Raw genomic sequence first — 21,121 nt, 5'->3', positions numbered from 1 at the left:
GCATTGTGGCGGCAATGACATCACCATTAGCAGTGGCACTATTTTAACTCCGTTGCTACCAGTATACCTATGCTATCACGTTCAACAGTATCAACTAGAATATTAGCATAGCTCCAACTCCCAGCCGATGGAATTAATTTCATCGAGGAATTCTGTCCACCAATTTCTCTGCGTTCAAATGTCGAGTTACGCAAGTAAAAGTAAAAGCATTAACAATTAATTAGCACGCCTATCAGCGCTAATTCCCCAGGGTAAAAGTACGACTATCTTCGCCAATACCGCGAATGCTGTCTGTAATCGCGGCAGCACCATTCGTTTGATAACTTTTTGCCGGCTAATGGTACCATTAGCAATAAAACTGTCGCGACCAAGAACGCCACTCTCTAGTAACACGGCAACTATTATTAGCGGTGCAAGCAATAATTATACTAATGCCACGGCCAACTCCAGACGCGCAGCGTCTGTTTCTTTTTGTCGAAAGGCGACAGCCATTTCTATTAACTCTAATCCCTAGACTTTGTTGTGAATTTCGATAGGGGGAGCGAGATGCGCGATAATTAATGGCAGAGACTTAAATACTTAGATGAGTTTCACTCGTTATACGACGGAGTTTGCAGGACTTGATCCTTCCTTCCGTCTTTGAGAAAGGGGAAAGTTTGACCGAGTTCGTGAGCTCGATGACAGCCGGAAGTTCCGGTGATCCTCGCGTGCAAGATGGCCAGTTTTCTCTTCATCTTCTGTTTATAATTTCACGAATTCACAATTGGAATTCACGAATTGAATTCACAAAAATTAGGCTTCTTAGGGTCATCTGGTCTCAAAAAATCGTTTTCAATATTCACGTAGAAACTCTCTAAAAATTCTCATAAATCTTGAAATATTGTGAAATTCTTCGATACACCTTTGAAGTAGAATTAGAATTCAATACATGATAGAATTCTTCACAGACTTCTGGAAAGTTTGACCTGTAAGGAGAAACTCGCAGTCGCGCAAATTCCAGATCCTTTCGAGGCAGCTCGCGATTATTGTTTGTGAATTCCTCATATCGCTCGCGATCGACTCATTGACATTTTCGTCGGGTCCCGCTCGTTGGAATTCCGCGTCTGTGCCCACGTACCAGCGTTTCTCGTACGATGAAAACGCGCGCGTAGGCTACACTGACACCTGCACGCGATCATTCGCGCGACACTAAAAGAGGCTCATCCACTTCTCGATCCTTCCGTTGCTCTAGATCCTAGATAGTTCGCTCTAATTTTCCTGTTGGAATTTCTGAGTGACACCAGGATGACAAATTATATGCTGTTTGTAATCACTGTTTCTGAATCCTTAAAATTACTGAAATTAAATCAATTTAAAAAAAAAATGAATTTTCTGGGATTAAATCGATTACGCTATAAAATGAAATGTTTCTTGCTATTAGAGCTTCAGAGGAATTTCAATTATCGGACTGATTGGAGATTACTGTCAAGCTCTCTTGTCAAAAATAATTGATTATCCTTTATAATTGAAATGGGATAAATAGGTGTTTGATAGCTCTCTGACAGTCATAAGGGGCAGGCGCAGAAAATCGTGGAAAAGGTATGGATTAAAGGGAGATTAAAAAATGGATTCTCTGTAATAGTATGAAATTGAACGTCTATTAACAAATGTGATAAAATTTTCCAATCAATCTGGTCGATGTTCCTGCCTGCTCCCTTGTTGCATCGTTAGAGGGACTTTTCAAATAACGATAAATTTCAGTGATCACGGTGTCAGGGCTTGGTTGATCATAATCGACGCGCAAAAAACTCGTTTCACAGTAATTTACGAGCGGGCCGTGCAATTATGAATCGACGCGTTCCGGAAGGATTTCAATAAAACTGCGTGTGGAAATTTACAATGCCGCTAACGAGTGGAAGGCCATTCGGGATGTTTGCGGAGAAGCCTCGATCGATTTCGATTGCTCCACCTCGGCGATCCCGCGCGGATCATCTCTCCAACACCATAAACCCTGGCCTTCGTCTCCTCTTTCGTCCCTGTTCCTACTAGTGAGATGCACCCCGTTGCTTCGACGCGCTTTTACGCTTCTTACTCTGACATTTCTCGACGTGCTCATATCTAGAAATATAGTGTCGAAAAAGAGGAGACACTTCGAAAACTAAAATTCAATGAAATGGCGAAGAACAGAAAATTGTGAGACTTGAAAATTGTTGGCATACTTCTTGATCAATTTATTCTTTTATTGCGAGGAAGAACACCTACGCATCTTCAGAAAATATGTACCCATCTGTTTGAGAATCGTGTTTATATTCATCCTTCTATTTTAAGAACATTTCCCAATTTTTATTGCGATAGATAATTGCTAAAAAACCGTACTAGTGAGTCGCCAATAACCATTTGCGTCTCGCAAGTTGAATTAATTCCCAACTACTGTCTCGGTCGAAGCAGCCAGAGCAGTTAATGTACTGAAAACTGTATCGGTCGCTTAAACATTTTTAGCTTCGTGCACCTATATCGTCGCGCAGGGCATAAAAACATCAGTGTTACACCTGACGGCTTGTCCTCGTTAACATTCAATTTCCAAACAATCTCCTATAAATAATATTAAACGTCCGCCCACGTTCGGTCTGCGATGACCGCGCGGTGCTCCAGTCCAGTAAACCCTGTTTACAACATCAACAGCAATTAGCTAATCTACAGATCTTCTAGCTGAACATTCCGATCCCTTTCGAATCGATTCAGACACCATAAAACGCCGTACGTCAGAATTCCATTTTCAAAATAGCCAGATCGAACGCGAAGGAAGCGGATCGTGATCTCTTCCGAGCGTGAACGCCGACGTGCGCGCGGTGAAACAGGACACAGTGGGGGGATGGCAGCGCGGAGGAGGGGTAGCATTATATCTCCGAACCGGCCAGTGCCATTATCCATCGTCCATTTGAATTTTCAGCTCTCGTAATAACGACTAATACGAGACAAATGAACCGCGGGTGAAAGAAGACTCGGCGAGGGCGACGCGGAGGAAGGGGGCTGAAGAGGGGGTGGCGAGGAAGCGGGAAAGGGGGGGTGTGGAGGGAAGGAAGAAGGGGGTGACGGAGAGGGGAGGGAGAAAGAGGAGCGGAGAAGCCGTGTGATTAATGGAGTCTCCGCGGCGAGCGAGAGCTCCGCCAGGATAAGATCTCCGATGGAATTCCCGTGGCTTTTATATTGGATTTCTTTTAAATTCGTTACTTTATCCGGCACTATGTTAATAGCGGGCCGATATGAGAGCTCTCGCGGTTAAGAGGAGTTCATTTATCATTCGTCGCGGCCCTTCCTTCGCCAGGGGCGGGGGTAAGGGCATCACGAACGGCGGCCGCGTTAGTCACGATTCTTAGCAAAATTTTCGTCCAGGCCCCGCGCCCGACCATTTCCTCGCGGCCCCCCTCGGCGAATTTGTGTCTTTGAACTTCGAGAACCGGTTGCCCCGCGGTCGAGCTTCTTGCTCGCGCGCCGGGCATTCGAGCGAGGGATGATTCTTGGCGAAGGAGTATTGGGCTGCTGGAAAAGTGGGAATTTTGGCGAGGGAAGAGGTCATAGTTTGAGTGATACACCTGTGGCTATTTCAATTCGAGTTTTTCTTATCTGTTGCTTCATAGACACTTGATATTGGAGTGGGATGGGGAAGTTGAAAGTGAAGTTAACGGTGGAGTTAAAAGTGAAACTTAAAAGTTGATTTGAAAGCGAAGCTCTTGAGGGCACAGGTCAAATAACCAGATTCTGGTTTTATAATGTGTAAGGGGAACGAGGATTTTATGTTCGTGTAATGGAGAACTGTTTTTAAATTTTGGTGATCTTAATGTGGACATAAATGTTTATGGGGGGATGTTGAAGTTAATTTTCTGGAAAATTGAAAAAGGACAGTCATGAGAATTATGGATATTTGGGAATACTTTGTTTCTCCTATTGATAACAGTAAGAAGCTGCTTCAAAGGATTCCTGTACGCGGAGAAACGACGAGTTTCCCGAGCGCAGTAAAACGAAGCTTCAGAAGCTGAAACGGAGGTCGTTCGTCATCGGCTTGCAGCCAGCTCGGCGGAGAAAAGCACGAGCGGATGACGCTGGAACACGTGTAGATGTCAAGGCGTTAATCCCTCGAGAGACGAAGAAGCATCTCTCAGTCCTCGGGCGCGGTCGTTCGATTGAAACAAGTTCGTATCCTTAGTGATTGCCTGGGGAATTGTGTGAAGGTGTCAACTTCGACCCTTTTCGAAAACATTTTTGTAAAACTAATTTTTCTATTTTCATGGATACTTAAGTTACTTGCAATTTACAAACATTTTATTTACAATTTGTTTAACTCAAAAAACAAAAAACACTTGCTTTGGGCCTATAGAGTCTCTTGAAAAATTGAGGAACAAAATCAATTCCATCGAAAATTGAAATTCTTACTACTTAAATATCTTTGCACTCCACTATTCTCTATAGAATTTTAGAATTTATGTCGAGTAAAAATTATAGTCTCCTTGAATTCCACTTACCCTAATTTTCAGTCTTCATAATTTACACGCAACTAATACCTACACATTTCATAGCACTATAATTTTCTTAAACTACATCGTCAAATCTTCAAAGATTCTCACTTCAGCAGTATCTCCTTATACCATAGAATACGTTTCATGGCACATAAACTCTCGATATTGGGGCATCACAGTCGCTCTAATTCCCGTCCAACGAAACCATTCGAATGCTGGAACATATTTAATGAGGTCTGAAGAGGCCACAGGCCGTTCTGCCACGCACACGGACAGACCCTGGCGGTCTCCAAGTGGCGACAATGCGCGTACTCAAGAAGCGACCGCTCGACGCGATGTTAATGAGGTACAATTAATCAACCGTCCAGGCGAATCTTAATGCAAATGGGCGAAATCCTCGGGGACTCGTGCCCCTCGGCGAAAATACTTCCGTCCCCTTCTGGTACATTGACAGGGCTACAAATAGGGTGTGAAATATAGCGAGTAGCGCGGTTTTTAATCGTAACGCGGGAATCGTATCGCGCTTCTTTCGTAATTTCCAGGCCTGATGGGCGAAAGCACTTCCGGTGGTCGCTGAAACCGATCGCTGACAGCCGGTTGACGTCTTGCTCGATCAGAGAAACCCGATCGAATCGCGAGAAACGTTCGCGATTTTGCTGGCGGGCGAGTCACCTCGCGGAAAACTGGTTTGCGATTTTTCAACGCCGTGTTTTTCTTTCTTTTGGACGATTTTTTGAACGAGCTTACACGGAGTAACGAGAACCTGTATATACTGGAAAGGTAGACGCTCGAGAGAGACAGTTGAGCAAGTGTTCGCATCGTTCACAGTCACCTAAGTGTCTCCATCATCGCGGCGGAATTCGGTTCCTGTCAGCAGCCCCGAGGCGCCTCGAATTTGTCAGGGAAAGCTTCAAATAAATTTAGGTCTCTTTATGTTGAGAAACTATCGCACAGTGAGATTCCTATATCCGTACCTACTGTTATTGGGCTTGTAACTGTCTCGAACTTGACGAAATAATCGCTGTCAAAGTTGATACATTGTGACTGGAGAAAAGTCTTGCGCCTTGAGAAATATTGAAAGTGGAATAGAACGTTTTCTGGAGTTCGAAACGAGTCTTATGATTTCTTGAAAGGTTGACACTATCAGTAGATGAAGGTAATTAATTAGATACTTCTTTCTGACATGAATGACTAAGAACCTAGCATATCATTGAGAACAAGAAACACGTTACTTGCTTGATTTTATCATATCATCAAGTTAACTTAGAGCTTTAATTATTTTTTATAGCATCGATACATACACAATTTCTAGTACACTTTTACATGCTACTAGTATTTAGTAGATGGGCTCAATGTAAGCATCTTATCGATAAGCTATTAAGCCACTGAATTCTTAGATTCTCCAAGCCTTCGAGCCCTTCTTACATAACGTCCAGATAATATATTAAAACCTCGGTCAGAAATTCCCAAAAACTTAAGTAGCCAACGCGTTCCCGAATCCCCTCGAAACTGTACGAAAGCGGAGAGGCAGAGGCACTTCGGGATTGGGTAGGTCGACTATACCTCTTAATCCAGATTGAAAATATGTAAATAAATCCACTCGCGGCTCCGCAGGCCGGATGCCCACTCTGTATTCCCCGTCGAAAAAGTATTTTAATAGAAACGATTCATCATTCCGCGGGGCCCCCGACGAGCTTCTTTTTCTTCGTCGATGGAAGAAGCTCGCTGCTTGGCCCCTTGGCTCCTCTGTTCTCCCGCAAACCGCCGCAGGATCTCCTCTCTCTCCTGCCTCCGATCCCCGAGTCCTTTGTCCCCTTTTCGCTTTCAATTTTTACCGGATTTCGCGGAATTTCGACCGAAAGGTTTTCGCTTTATCTTCCCGTGGCTCCTCGCCCTCGTTCTTTTTGCTCGTTCGAATTATGCGCCGGATACGCGCTGGATTTCGCGGAATTTCTATGGTTCGCGTCGTCTCCTCGCATAATTTCTTCGGTCGAGGCCTCGGTGCAGATTTCCAGCGATCCACGGCCCGGCTGCTCTTTGTTCCGCGCGATTTCGCGTCCCCCTCGGCCCCCTTTTGTTTCCTGTTTCGATCGCGATCCGACCAGCTTCCTCGCGGCTCTATCCACGGGAGGACTCCTCTGGACCCAGGCCAGTCGCTTTTTCTGCGGCTTCTTCCTCGGTTTCTTCTTGGGCGACTCGTCTCCGCGGTTCCACGTCTCATTATGTCAGAGCTGCCAGGATTTCGGGGGGAACCGCGCTGCCTCCCCGCTTTCCCTTTCTTCTGGACCCCGTTTCAAGGCTCCTCTCTTTCGAGATGAACTACAAATACTGAGCTTCGAGGATTGTAGAAGAGCTGGGATTGTTTGGAGTTTGTTCGGTTTGCTTGGTTTCTCGCTGGCAAGTAGTTCCTGTTTATGGCAATTGTGAAGGATAGGTATTAACATAACCCTTAGCTGGGTTTGAGAGAATAATAGTAATATTCGGGGTTTTATTTTTTCACCTAATTTGTGAGAAAAATTCTTTTCTACTATTTATACAAATACTGATAGCCTAAAAAGGTTTCATCTCAAATTTAATAATTGTGTAATAGATCTTTTAAATTTAGTATCTACTATCTGAGGCCCATTTATTTTTTACTTCTTTTAAGTTAATATATACGTAATATTGCTGAACTCAATTTTTATGATTCATATAAAATAGATTTGTGTATTAGAGATACCTATGAATACTAGGTATGAATACTACCTATAAAAATTGAAAAATCGAAAGTCTTCTGCGTGCTACTATACATTACTTTTTATCCTGCAATCGCGACAATCCCATCATATTATAACACTGACAACATACCCCCTAATTGCCAAATTAGTACGCCTACCTAAGTCCAAGGATAGTAAAAACACATAGGTACCACAATTCTTCTACCAACATCAAATGATACAATACCACAGCTCCCCAAATCTTGTGTTTCAGAAAAACGTGTCTATTAAGTTTCAAACGGGTCTTTTCTTCTAGGAATTACGTTGTTTGCTCAAATTCCTTGTCGAAATAAACTCCAACGATTTTATGGTAATGATCGAGGTGGAATCCACGTGACGTGTGAAATCGTTGGCAGAGCTAACCGAAAAATCGCGGACGGAACGGGTCATCGAGGGCTAACGGTACCGCACCGTAATCCAGAAAACTCGGTCTGGATGATCCGCGGCGCGCTGCCCGAAAGGAGACCAGATTTTTCCATTATTCATTAACTCGGGACGACCGTCACATCCCGATGGGTTTCTTGTCCGTCGTGCTATTAGGAATCAATCAAGCCCCGAGGATCGTCGGTGTTCTGTTGACAGCCGCTCTAAAACGTCCCGTAAGAACGTCACGCCGGGATCCTGGACGTTTATCGACTCCTCTCGACTCACTCGAAATATCTCGTTCCCTCTGCGCTGTGCATTTTATTCGTACGGTCGCGTAAAAACGTCCAATCGCGGCGTGTAGATTGGAAACTACCAGGCGTCCAGAAGCCAAGAATTTCATTAATATACAGCGCGCTTCAGAATTGCTGGTTGAAGCTTAGTCGGCTGGTCGAGTGTAATCGAGTCGGGTAAAAAGGTTCTAGTCGATGTGGATCTGCAAGTACATAGTCCATAGTCGTTTTCGAGGTGTACAGTCTTTTATTTTTGTTGCCAGGTCTTGAGAACGTGGACAGCGTGTTGACGGAAGTCATTGACCACATGACAGATAGTTTTGTTTTATGTGTTTATGATTGGTAGTTGACTGTGAGCGCGGTGGAGGTGGCTTTGAATTAAACTGAGTGGTGATGAGGAAACCAGGGGAGTTCTGAATTGGCTAGGATCTGATGATGATAGTTGATGTGGTTGAAAGCTTAAGATATTGAAATGATAGTACATGTATAAAGTTCGTTAATTTTAAGAATTCGTATTTGCATTGCTTGTGGGTACCTAACATAGAGGAGCTTTATCGAATTAAAAAGACCAAATATTTGAAATCTAGACAACTGGAATATTCGAATTTTTGAAAATTTAAATATTTGAAAGTTTGAAAATTTAAATATTTGAAAATTTGAAAATTTAAATATTTGAATTTGAATATTTGAAAATTTGGAAAACTACTTTCACTGAAATTGCAGACTAAAACGACACTGCCCCTATCTCCCAGAGTGGATCTCTTCCTTCAGCCCTTCGTTCTCAAGAAAAGGAATACAAAATCCTTAGATTGTCAGTCTTCTAAAATTTGTAAGTCTCCTCCTATTAACCAAGGGAGTTCTTTAGAGACTCCTGCTTGAAAAAGGCTAGATTCTTTCGAAAACTCGTAAATCTGGTAAGTTCCTCGTAATAGTCGTAGCTCTCAGCGAAGGACTCGCGCATTCTGAAATTCAATGGAATCGCGCGGTTGAAATATGGTCGGTCTGACACCAGAGAGTGGCTGGGCAAGAGAACGATCGTGTTGCGAGTTGCCGAAGAAAGCGAGCATTCAGGGCTCAGCGCGCGTTTCTTCGGCCGAGGAGACGTTTCGTCCATAAAAAGAGGCCCCGCTGGAAGCGCCAATCGTTTCGCTTGGCAAGTGTAACGTTTACAGGCTGCCTCTAATTGGTGTTCGAGGCTGATGAACGCCAATGAAACATGGAAAAGATGGGAGCGCGAGATACACACTGTCTGCATACTCTGGCTCGCCTTACGACCACGTTTACGAGAATTCATCAAATTCCACGATTATTATTCACAGCCTTCGACCATGTGAGATTCAGTTTCCACATCGGCCATGTACAACTCGAAGTTCGAAGTCGAGGACAACCACTCAAGAGGAATCATCTATACTAGATCTGGCTGACTAGTGTCCCATATTGCGCTTAATCTAGATTTAACCCAGACGTAACCCAGACCTAAGTTCTAGAAGCGTTCTATATTAGCGCGACTCCGAGTTAGCGAAATCAGTCATTGAGGAGCGTATCGTGGAAGAGTTAAAGTTGCCATCAGATGCACTTTGATTCTCCTTCTAAAGGGAGGTCGACCACAGCCGAGGAACACTGGAACTAAACCTCGTGACAGAGTGAATTATTCTCAGCCCTCGTCTCCTCATATTTATATCAGAATTATCAAAACGAGGGGCTTGTAAGTCGCGAAAGTCTCAAAAGAAGACTTTCCAGGTCCCCATGTCCCTCTGAACAAGGGTCCTCTTTCTAGGTTATACGAGTCGCGCCGTACTCGCGCATTAAAATCCTTGGAACGAAATATTATGCATCTCCCCGATAGTCCGCCCCTTCTTTGCTCGTTACCAGCAATATGGCCCCCCTCTTTTCAGTGGAAGCTACCCCGAATCGAGCGAGAGAGCCAGACCAGTCTGTGCCACTATAAATCTCGGAAGTTTTAATGCCTTGCAGCCTGCACGGCCGTTCCCTCCCTCCTTCTTCTCGTCACAGAGACTACCTACCACCCCTTCCGTGCCCCTCGACACCCCGTTCGATCCACGAATCCATCCGTGACCCCGTCCACCCCTTCCGTCCGTATTTGCATACGCGCATAATAGCCACGCGGGAGAAAAGGAGAGCTACCCTTTACTATTAATTTTATAAAATCATTCGGCCCGCTCATTCTGCGTCTCCCCGTTTCGTCTTCTTTGCCTCGCTTTTTCTGTCCCCCCTTGTACCCCCACGGGACCCTCGCCGGGCTTATTTAAATAACGGATTTTCGAAATCTCGTTTTCGACGGGATCACAGGGGTCGCGACGGCTGCGGGCGCACGTGCGCCCGAAATTTTCCATTCACCACACTCGACGGAGCTCTTTTGGTTTTAAATCTAATCTGGTAGGTTGTTATTGACGATAGAATCGGCTGGAGTGAAAGGTCGATTCGAAATTCGCTCAGTTGGTCAGTTTGGGCGGCCGTTGTTCTCGTTTCATAGGCGGAGGGACTCGTTCAGCTCTTTGTCGTGGTAGCATTACATGGAATACAACTGCTCTTGATATTTGTAAATTCTGTGGATGTAGAGGGTAATATTGTTCATTTGATGACAAGTAGAATCGAGAATCGTTTTGATTAGAACACGAATAATACTTAACTGAACATGGTCCCTATTTAAAATTAGAATTCGAAATTAAAATTAAAATTTGTGACGAACATAACGAGGCCATGTCTTTAAATTAATTCCGCCAGCTGTGGATCTATTAATCTTCTGTAATCTAAACAACACGTGCTGTTTTACCATTTTCAAGAGACACGGACTTTTTCGAGCCATAAAAATTGATTTGCCCACATTCCTAAGGTGATCTCGGGTAAAAAGTCCTCTGTCACAAATGATGGATCTAGCAGCGTCTCGGTGACTCATACCCACAATTTTCTACCTTCTGTTAATCGTGGAAGGAAATTTCTCTGAATGATTCTCAAATTTCCTGCGGCTGGACAGACAGAAAAATCGATTTGCTCCGTGGGACGCTCCTAAAGGAAGCGTCCTCTGTCAGCACGCCTCTCCGCGGACAGGACTCGATTAATTACTCGGCGCTCGCTCGTTAATTAGCCTCGTAGGTTCCCAACGTGCGCCTCTGCATGCAGAAATCGAATCAACAGCCACGACAACGACGCCTCAATTAAATATACCGATCCAAGTAAAGGAGTAGAATCGTTTCCCACAGGCTTCGTCGTTTTATTAACCCGTCGCATACCAAATCAATTTACCTTCCTTCACGCTACTTACACCACTCACAAAAAACCTCCCATAACCCTCGAAATCGTTATCGCCTTCCAAAACCGTCACGTCAGTATCTCCTTCAATTCGCTCACGTCAGATCCATAACTGAAATGCGAGTGATTTTTGGTAAATGGACCAGATTAAATCACGCGAGCATCAACTTCGAACTCGATCGCTGAAATTCTCTCTGGTCGATGGGCAAACGGTTGCACGACAAAAAGGAGCGTTTTTCCGCGCGAGTAGCCAGCCATTAAGACGTTTTAGCGCGTTTCGTGAAACGAAGAAGAAGAAGAAGACGACAGAGAGGACGAGGTGGACGATGACGAGGAGAAGGATGGGAGAGGTGGCCCCTGGTGGGTCTACTTAGAGCCGATAGAGGCGGCCTAACTACCGTAACCGTATCCAGGTCTAAATAGTTGGAGTTACGCTAAGTAGCCCTAACCAGATTAGTAAGTCGTTGCGTGCTCTATTTTTAACGGCGCGCCGCCGGCATTCGAGGCGTTTTACGTGGAACACACCGTAGAGGCCAGAATGCCAACAGACGCGGTCAGAGGGAGAGAGAGAAAGCTCTGGTCAGATAAAAAGCGGCCGAGGGAAGAGAGAAAAGGACGGGAGAGGGGGACCTTACGAAGCGAAGCTTTATCCTAATCCCCGTAAACGAGATACGTCCTCTTCCAAGCGTTGCCCTTCTTTTCTATCTCCCTCCACCACCGTTCGAGCCCCCTTGCTCCCCCAACCCTTGCTCATTTCCCTTCGCGGATCCGTTTCGCTATCCTCTGACGGGTTTTGATCGAAGACGTTCATTTGCATAGAGATTACCCGCGGCTGGCCCCGCGGAAACTTGGTCGATCCTGCTGTTTCCGCTGAATTCGGTAGCCGAGCTTTTCCTGGACTTCTATTTACGTCGATTCCTCGTTTCACCCGCCCTCAGCTTTTCCGCCTTCGTTTTACGCCTCTGTCGAACTTTCTTTGGAACTTTTGGAATTTTTCTACGCCCTCCTTCGATAGTCTATTTCCTGTTATTTTTTATCCAGGATTTGCTTCTTCGAGTTCCTTACAGTTTTTTTATCGCTGCTTTCTCTCAATTAGTACTCTGAAAAACGATCTCAGTTTTTTCTTACTTCTGACGAACCCTTTTCTCACTTCACTTATACTGAAGTGCAGAATTATCTCGCGAAAGTATTCATCCCCTTTCCTCCTCTTCATCAACCCAATTTCCCACACTTCCCTCATCCCACCCTCCCGCCACTTTCTCCTCCCTCCACGCGCTCATTTTCCACGCGGACGATCCAGCCGCGAGCGGGACCGCGCGTGCAGATCCGTCCGACATCCGCGAAATCCAAATATTGGTGGCAAACATCGCTCCCTGCGGCGGCAGGGAATTTATTTGCACGCCGCTCGACCGTTAAGCGTTCTCCACTTGTCGCGCGCGAGTAGACGCCGTCAGAAGAGCGAGAACAAGAGGCGAGAAGGAGCGGGCGAGAGGCCGAGGAACGGCGGGGAGTGAATTTTATTTCCGCTCACATTAATTTCAACGACGCAGAAGAGTCGCGCGCGGCTTGAAATTACGAATATTATGACTTCAACCAGTTCTCAGAATTCTATGTTTTTCATTCTTTAATCTCTGCCTCTCGTGTTTCACACCATATCTTATGAACACACACTCTCTCTCCCTCTCCCTCGTTTCTCGGAGAGCTCTCCTATCCGTTCGTCGGTTTCTCCAATGCCTCGCCCCTGCACCGCTGACACAACCACCGTGTTCCAGCGGCGAGCACGTGAACGTGTCGAAGCTCCGAAAGCGGCTCGAACCACGGGCAGATTTTCGCAGGGTGCAAGGCTTGTTGTTGCACTTGCTGGCGTACTCCGCTCTCGACCCTGCCCAGTGCACTAACAGACGGACGGAGCGAGAGAGGAGGAGGCAGAGTGTCTGACGGTGTTCAGACAGCTTTGAATACCGTTTGAACGCGGCTGGGTAATGGAGAGATGATTGATGTCAGCAGTTTAGCGATATAGTAGCTTTGAGCTGCGACGCGGCGGTACAGTGACTTCAGAAACGCTGAGATAACGGTGATCTTTGAGTGGTGCCAGAGGAGCTTTAATCCTGGGGACGTGAAAGCTTCGCGGAGAGGGTATCCCAAGTCTGATGGACCTTGGAAAGAGGTCTCTGGGATGTTTGGCCCAGGTGAAATGGAGACTAGAGTTTTTTCAGATTGCTGTGTAGAGAGTGTTAGAATTTGTAGAGAAAGGCGGGAGATTTCTCCACTCCGAGTTGTCAAGTGCTAAAATGGTGAAAGAGAAGCCTTGGAGATTGTCGAGTGCCGTGGTTTCCTAATTTCTAAGAGTGACGAGTGTCTTGAGGAAGAACAGGTTCAAGCCTCTTACATTATCTCCGAGGACAGAAAATTTGACAATGTCTTGACTTAAAAACTATCTTGAATATTCACTATTTTTTAAATTCCTACATGACCAGCTACTTCATCCAAAGATGTCAAAAAATTTCTTATATTTAAAGGTAACGAACTAAAACATTCTTAAACTTCAAGAAGGTTTTAATATTTACATATAATGTCTAAGAAATTAATTGCCTCTATAACATCTAAAAAATGAATTCATTCGAGCAGAATAATACACGTGCGTGTTACGCTGTCGCTGGCAAATTTGAATAATCTGCCAGTATTCCAGCAGACACTTGAAGAGCCCCGAGGAGGCCCCAGCAGCCCCAGGCCTGGCAACATTACATTCAAGTGTTTGACGAACGAATGCGTTACGTCGCCTGGGCTTTTTTGTTTTCCTCCTTCTGGTATCGCCATCAGCGTCGAGCTATGTCGAGTGGCAGGGCCCGGCCTCTCTCACGCGGACCAACTGCTCTGTCTCTTCTGGTCTCGTTGCCAGAATTCGTGCCTGATCGTTTCTCGGCTCTTAATGATCCTTTTGTCCGGGAACGTTGACCTTTCGCCAGGTCCTGGGGGACTGGGAACGCCCTGTGGTGCCCTGTCTCGTCTCGATCTCCGTTTGCCACGAGATCTACACAGCCAGATCCGTGCAATCGATTTCCAATAGGCAATTTCTCAGCGAATGTCAATGAGAAGTACACGAATCTTCCGATCGAGGTTAGAGATAACTGGCTAAAGCGCAGCCGTGTCGGTGGATCGAAATTGGACACTTCAAAGTCTTCTCCCGAAGCTTGACAACACTCGACGATTCGTGGAACCTGGGAGCAACTGCAAAGACGTCCAAAGAGAGATTGTAAAGTTCAACCAGTCGAGGGATCGATCTTCATCGTGGTTAGACTCTCTGAAGTACCATGTTGAGACTTGACAACGCCCATAAAGTTCCCAGGAGTCGTCAGGTTCCCGAGGACTTTGCTTCATAAGGGAGAAGGCAACCAGTCCCGAGGAAAATGTCTCAATTTCCATCTGGCGTTACACTGTCTGGCCAGCTCTTCCTTTCGCGGTGACCAGGCTGAATCCATCATCGCCGAGGCGTAACGCGCAGTTTGTCTGCGGGCTTTTTTCTAATCCAGAGCCAACCCCGTCTCTCGTTCAAATTGAATCATTAGGAGCGCGTCGGGCTTTTTGCCCGTTTCGAATAATAGCCCGAAGAATTTCAAGGTTTCCCGCCGCGGGGAGTTTCCACGCGCGGTTCCGTCTTTATTCTTGGTGAGTTCGAGACCGGCACCCTAAGAATCTAGGCCAGCGAGCCGGGGAATTTCTCTTTTTCTCGAATCCGCGCTGCGAAATGCGCCGCGGCCCGGGAAAGAAGTAACCCCTGCGAGTGAACCGCGCCAGAAACGTCGACAGATCGAGGAATCGAGAGCTGAGTACGACGTGAACAGTTGTCGATAGTGGGGAGATTTAATTGAGGAGTGAAAACCTCTAGAAAAATAGATACTTAATGTATCTGGAACCTAGAGCCAAAGTGTATTGAGGTAAATGTCCCAATAATTAAAAGTGTCCCGATACATAAACACTGACGTTGATTTTATTCAATTTTAGGTTTAAATTATAATGTATTAGGTAACCTAATTAAAAATAAAAGCTAGTGTCTTAAAATGGTATCCTGAGTATCTGGGACCTCATAATCAAAGTATGGGAATATGCAATTTTAGGTTGTTTACTTACTGGGATATTTGACGTCTTAAGCATTTTAGGTATTAGGACATTTTCCAAGTGACATAGAAGACAAATGGGCTTGATACACTCTTGCTCTGAGACTCAGATATGATGGTATTGAAAGTTGGTAACAATTATTATATAGAGATAAAAATTGAACCTATGCCTCAAAAAAATATCGTAAGCCAAGGGGTCGCTATAATTTTCAAAAGTAATAGTATTGGTACTGAAACAGTGTCTATAATACTTTTAAGTCTTACAAACCTTAAAAATGAAATACCTAACAAATTTTTTAACATGTATCCTCGCTCTATGCTATAAAATAATCGAGAACCTCGAAGTCTCATAAACCGCACTACAAGCGAAACAAGTTACACCGAAGAAGAATTCTTGCAAATATCCACATATGAAAAGATATCCATAGAGAGATTTTCAAAAGACGTGCCCCGTCTTGCCAAAATAACAGGATTCCCTTCCCCCGTGACGACAAAGACCCTCCGATCCCATTGTTCAGGGTCGATCGCGCTGCACTCCGATTCGACGGGCCGGCGTGTACGTGCGTGCATGTGCAAACAGGGTGATAATGTATTCAAGGTCCGCCCCGTGGCCGATGGTGGGGGTGAAACGGGGCGGCCCGCTCGGCGTACGTACTGTAACAGATGTTAATTATCCCTTCTGTGTATAGTCGGCAAAAAAAGAGCCCGGTCTCCCAGCTCGGACATATCGTCCACTCGTGTGCATCCCCGTGTCGAGGGGGCCTTTTGCGTCCTCGGTTCGGAGCAGTCACGTGGCCCGCCTGGCGCGCACGCTCCAATCGCGTTCAACTTCCGGCGGGGCCGCTAGGGAAATTCGCAGGGATCTTGGATCGAGTCCTCTTGACTTGTCAGCGCGGTCAGCTCGCCTCCAGCCCCTTGGCCACCCCGATTTCGGTCTAATCGATGACCCTGGATAGATGTCGTTTCTTGGCTCTCTTCATGCCTCCGACTTTTCTGTCTTTCTCGTAATTTTTTTTTGCCAGGTCATCTGACCTAGTCCAAGCAATTCCATCGTGACAGCAGACCCACATGAGCGATCGAGGTTCTAGTGGCTTACATCCTCTCTCTGATTCATTACGACCGAATGAAGGAGTTTATTCGAAAAATTTCCGAGCTAACCATCGCCCCGCGGGTCTGGAACGGAAGACGTATTCCCGCCACGCAGCGACAGGATGGAATTTCTCGGGGACGTCGGGGGAAAATGATTTCTTGTCGCGCGACTGAACCGGTGCGTCGCCATATTCGTCGGCGGGGAAGCCTTAATGGGCCAGTTTTAGTGCGGAAATAAATAACCGATAATGAACCGGACAAAAACGGAACTAACGATTTTGAGGCCGAATTAGGCAGCGCGTTTCGGATGCCACGCTCTCGGAGTCATCCGAATCGATTGGAGGAGCTGACTCGGCCGACATGATGACTCGGGCAATCAGCGGGCAGAAATAAGTGACTGGTGATGAGCCGGGGAAGGAAAGAACCGATGCTTCCATGGGCTAACTAGATTCCTTCGGCTTGTTCGGGGTTGTTAGCGTGTCGACCGCCGAACCAATAGATCTTTATGTTTGCTACCAAGCAGGTAATTTTGGGAATCTTATCGCGAGTACACTGTAATGGTTTACATGAGTTTTCATCGAGATTATCAGCTTACTATTTTCCACTGTTTCTTGTCTAGCGAAAGAAAGCTCCTTCGATTCGAAAGTTATATTTTATTTACAATTCAAAATAGGTATTATTAGGAAGCTGTCAGTTGAAAATTTTGATCTTCGTTGTTAATGAAGATTACCCACATCAATCTTCTCTGACTGATCCCACTTGTGGAAGTTAAGAGGGACGCTGAAAGCACGAGGCGTGTCGTAGGACTATCAAACCAGTTCATAAGTGGAAAAATTGCGTCCTGTGTCAGTCTAGCGTAGAAATCTCATAGGTACTTCGGCTCCGACTTCCTCCCCATCGATGGCTAGCTTTCTTCAAGCAGGACGCTGCAAAACGACACGTTTCGCTAACTGAGAAACGAATTGTCCCTCGTTTCGTCTTATCGCGGGACCGTCTACTCGGCTGACCGAGCAGCGCTCGTATATCAGCATAGCTTTTGTTACGACGACGTGCCTTTGTTTTCGCCTTGTTCTCGCGTCCCGTTCCGCTGGCGCAAACGTGGAACATTTGGGGTTTCGCTGAATTTGCTGTAACCCACTTTTCCATGGACACAGGGACAAATAATCGGAAGTACTTCAATCGGGATGTCGTATTTCTTACTGCACTCAGTGAATTTCAATTAATTATTAAGAATGTTTAGGGCTTTGTAGTTATTCAAAACTGTGACAAATTTTATGGTAGATTGTCTGGTTATCTTTAGCTATTAATTCAACAGAAAATAATGAGAATATTAATCAGTGGTCTTTATCAAATATTTAAGTCTCAGCTCTATAAATGGTGACTGATAATATGAGAGATAAAAAGAGAAATGTAATTATTCTTAAAATGAATTATCAACGTGATTTAATTCTCATCAGGGACCAGTGTCAACATAATCAGCGACATAAATTCATTCTAAACATATCTACTCATTTCACTTGTCACCACCTGTATCAAGAATTACCCTATATCCCTGTCTATAAAACATCTAACATTTCTGTACCCTTTCTGTTTCAGGATGCTTTGAGGAGACGGCAGGTTCAGGAGATTCGAGATGTCCGCCGTAACCAGCCCGTATGGCCCCAGTAAGACACTACCTTTTCTAAGACAGCGGCTCTTCACTCCCTTTTCTTTAGCGAAGGAACGTAGTCACCTCGTTCAACCACAACTCGCCCACCATTTTATCGAGTCGTAATAGCCGCGCTCTCCCGACGATTCCGAGAACGTTCAATTAACGCGTGTGTCGGCTGAATTCTAATTAACGTTAAAAATTGATTTGCAAGAAGCTAGTAGCCTTCGCGTCGCGCGAGTCAGTTGGAATCGGTCGTTCGAAACGCTGAAATAACTCGGTTAGTCGCACGTAGCTCAACAAATTTATTCATCCTCATCAACGAAGACAATGTCACTGATTCGCGAAAGTAGACTACAGGAACTAACCTCGCAACCTCGACGAGCACGAGCGTAAAGTATCCCGTTCCAAACGATCTCCCGATCGACTGGCAAAACTTCGTCCACGAGCACGAATTACATAGCAATCAAAGATTCAGAGCAGGCTAGAGTAACTCCGTTCCATTCGCCCTGATAGTCGTCGAGGTCCAATCAAACGGCTGATCGGTCTGATGCCGCGGTTCCTTTCCATCAGCGGAGATGCTTTCCGACTCGGTGTACAACTACGCGACGACCCGGCGGGGTACCGCCGACCAGGACAGCGACTCCCAATACGAGGCCCAGGCCCAGCTGCAGATCACGAGCATCCAGAAGCCGCGGAACAAGCGGAAGAACTTCAAGCCCATAAGCAGCCGGATGGTCGAGGTGTCCGATGAGTCTGAGAAGGACGACGAGGACCTGGAGGCGATGGAGGAGACCTCCAGCGAGATCCTCGAGTACGAGAGGAAAACGATGCTGCTGCCTGCCGAGGAGAGATCCAAGCAGAGGCTGAACAACAACGAGGTCAGCCCCATGGACCTGTCCGTGGCTACCAGGCCGCCTTCGTCCGAGGCTGACGAGGACACTGGGGACTCGCTTAGGCATAACTTCATCTTCGAGCAGCTGAGGTCTCAGAAGCTGTACTCCCCTGGTACCGAGGTACGTGTCCTTGAATAAACCTTGCTCTCGGGATTTCTTTCTTCCTGGGTCGTGGGTTCACATGGGCGTTCCGTGGTTTCTTTTTTCAGGCCAGGAGTCCCAATTCAGACTCGTCGGAGAAGAGTGGTAGCGGTGTCTTGGACACAGAGTCAGGTCGCCTGGATGACACTCCCTTCGAGGACGATAGGGGACACGACGTCGACGGTGACGTCGAGTGCGAGGAAAGGAAGCCGTTCGAGGGCATGAGGGAGTACGCGGAGTCGACCATGCAGGAGCTTTTGGCGATCTACGGGCTGGCGGGAGGAGAACTGGCCAAGTCGGTGAGCAGGCAGCTACCACCGACCTTCCTGAACCCTGCCACTGGTCAACAGCCGCATGGTGAGTCTGCTTTCAGATCTTTGATATCTCTAGACGATACCGCGAGTGCTTTCTTTAGTCAGAGTTCTCCTGGGGTCTATGATCGTACGATCAGCTCTTTGTAGAGTAGGTATAACAGAGTGGTGCATTCTTGATCAGTTTGATAAACTTAATTTAGGAACAAAGACTCAGAGGAAATGATCATATTTATGGTACATTCAATTCTGAAGGAATAACCAAGGTATTACCACAATTATAACGTACCTGTATTTAACTTCATGCTTCTAAGTAGTATGTACCTAGTATTACTACGTCGACTTTTAATAATACCATCCATTCAATGCTCAAAGCCGATCCCAATTCTGACCTAGATTCGCAGAATTTGACCTACATAGCTTCTAACTAGTGACGGCTACCGAGATCCATCTAGGGAGTAATTAGAGTGAGCGGGGCCAACAGTCGTTAATAGTCGTCCAGGGTATCGTTACGTGTGCAAGAGTACCCAGAACTCGGGGCTAGGATCTATTAGCGCGTGGGCGGTGCTCGAAGCAGAAACGAAAAAGAGCCTCGATTTTCAAGGATCCAACGGAGGCAGCCACCTGTGGAGGTGGCCGTGCCAGGTTCCTCGAATCGTTATTATTCGCGGCAGGACTCGCGCGCGACTCGTTGGCCGAGGAGAAATTAGAGGCGCTCTCGGTATTCGACGAAATCGTTAGCTGAGCCAACAATGAGACGCGGAACGATTGGCTGGCATTGAATTCGGGGTTGGGCTAGAGGCAATTGACAACTGGTAACTGGCTGGCATTCGTAATTGCACTTGGCGTAAAATCAATTTGGTGCGCCTCGCTCCCGTAACCTCAGGTTTTAATATTTACCGTCTTATCGTGGGTCAGGAAATGCTGGAAATCAAATGGAAAATTAACTGTGTCGCGTAGCTCGATCGAATGGAGGGATTCATTGTTTCTGTTATCGCGACGATTGCCTTCTTATCGATTATAGTTGGTCTCCGAGGCACGCTCGATTCTCGGAGGACTGAAAATTCAGCGTAAAGTTGCTCCGTCGTTCTCAATTCCGAGAGAACTGGCCATAAGAACAGGCTGTTGATTAGATCGATCCAGTCGCAAAAACTCTGTTAAAACGTCTGTCAAGAGGTCATAAATAATCCTGTCTACACTTTCTTCCGTAATTTTGATGGCAGCGCGCAAAAAAGCTCAGATCAATCTCATGGGAGCGCATAAAGCTGACGAATTGCGAATCGATCCAGTAAAAAGCGAACAGTTCGTTTTATCACGGTGATCGGTAGTTCTTGCTTGGCTTTTGAACAGTCACAGTCAGAGAATCGTAGTTAGGAAATATTGAAAGTTAATGGGAAATCCAGCCACGACGTAGATCGATCAATCCAATAAAGAAACGAATAGCTAATCCCTCTTATCACGAGTGTTTATCGCTAGGCATTCTCTTCGATGACTTTGTCAGCTCTCTAAAAAATTCATCTCAAGTCCTCTAAAGTCATTTCTACGCTTTAAGCTCGGTAGCTCACAAATGAATCCCTTATTTTATGGCGATGAATCATGCTTCTGTCATGAGTGATATTTTAAATGTTGAAGCAAGTATTGTCACAACATTGGATTTATTATTAACAAAGAAAGAAGAATTGAAGTACTCTTAGATGGTTACTGATCTATTTATTTCTTTTTTAATAATTATACATTCTACAGAAG

The 21,121-nt window shown here is 45.8% G+C and overlaps 1 protein-coding gene across 3 annotated transcripts in view; it reads left to right on the top strand.

Moving 5' to 3' along the window:
• LOC143183016 (zinc finger protein castor homolog 1) overlaps nt 1–21,121 on the top strand; it is a 96,918-nt gene that overhangs the window by 19,632 nt on the left and 56,165 nt on the right. For 2 of the 3 annotated variants that reach the window (XM_076384390.1, XM_076384388.1), the window contains exons 2-4: nt 17,976–18,043; nt 18,601–19,043; nt 19,133–19,421. In XM_076384390.1, the coding sequence (XP_076240505.1) occupies nt 18,013–18,043; nt 18,601–19,043; nt 19,133–19,421 (763 nt within the window). In that variant the 5' untranslated portion in view covers nt 17,976–18,012. Of the gene's footprint in view, nt 1–17,975; nt 18,044–18,543; nt 19,044–19,132; nt 19,422–21,121 lie in introns of those variants that run through there. The other variant, XM_076384389.1, reaches the window with a different exon arrangement.

Source organism: Calliopsis andreniformis, chromosome 9 (assembly GCF_051401765.1).
Source record: "Calliopsis andreniformis isolate RMS-2024a chromosome 9, iyCalAndr_principal, whole genome shotgun sequence".
Lineage (NCBI taxonomy): Eukaryota > Metazoa > Arthropoda > Insecta > Hymenoptera > Andrenidae > Calliopsis > Calliopsis andreniformis.
Note: the sequence above shows the minus strand (reverse complement) of the source record. Positions and strands in the feature narration are given on the sequence as shown.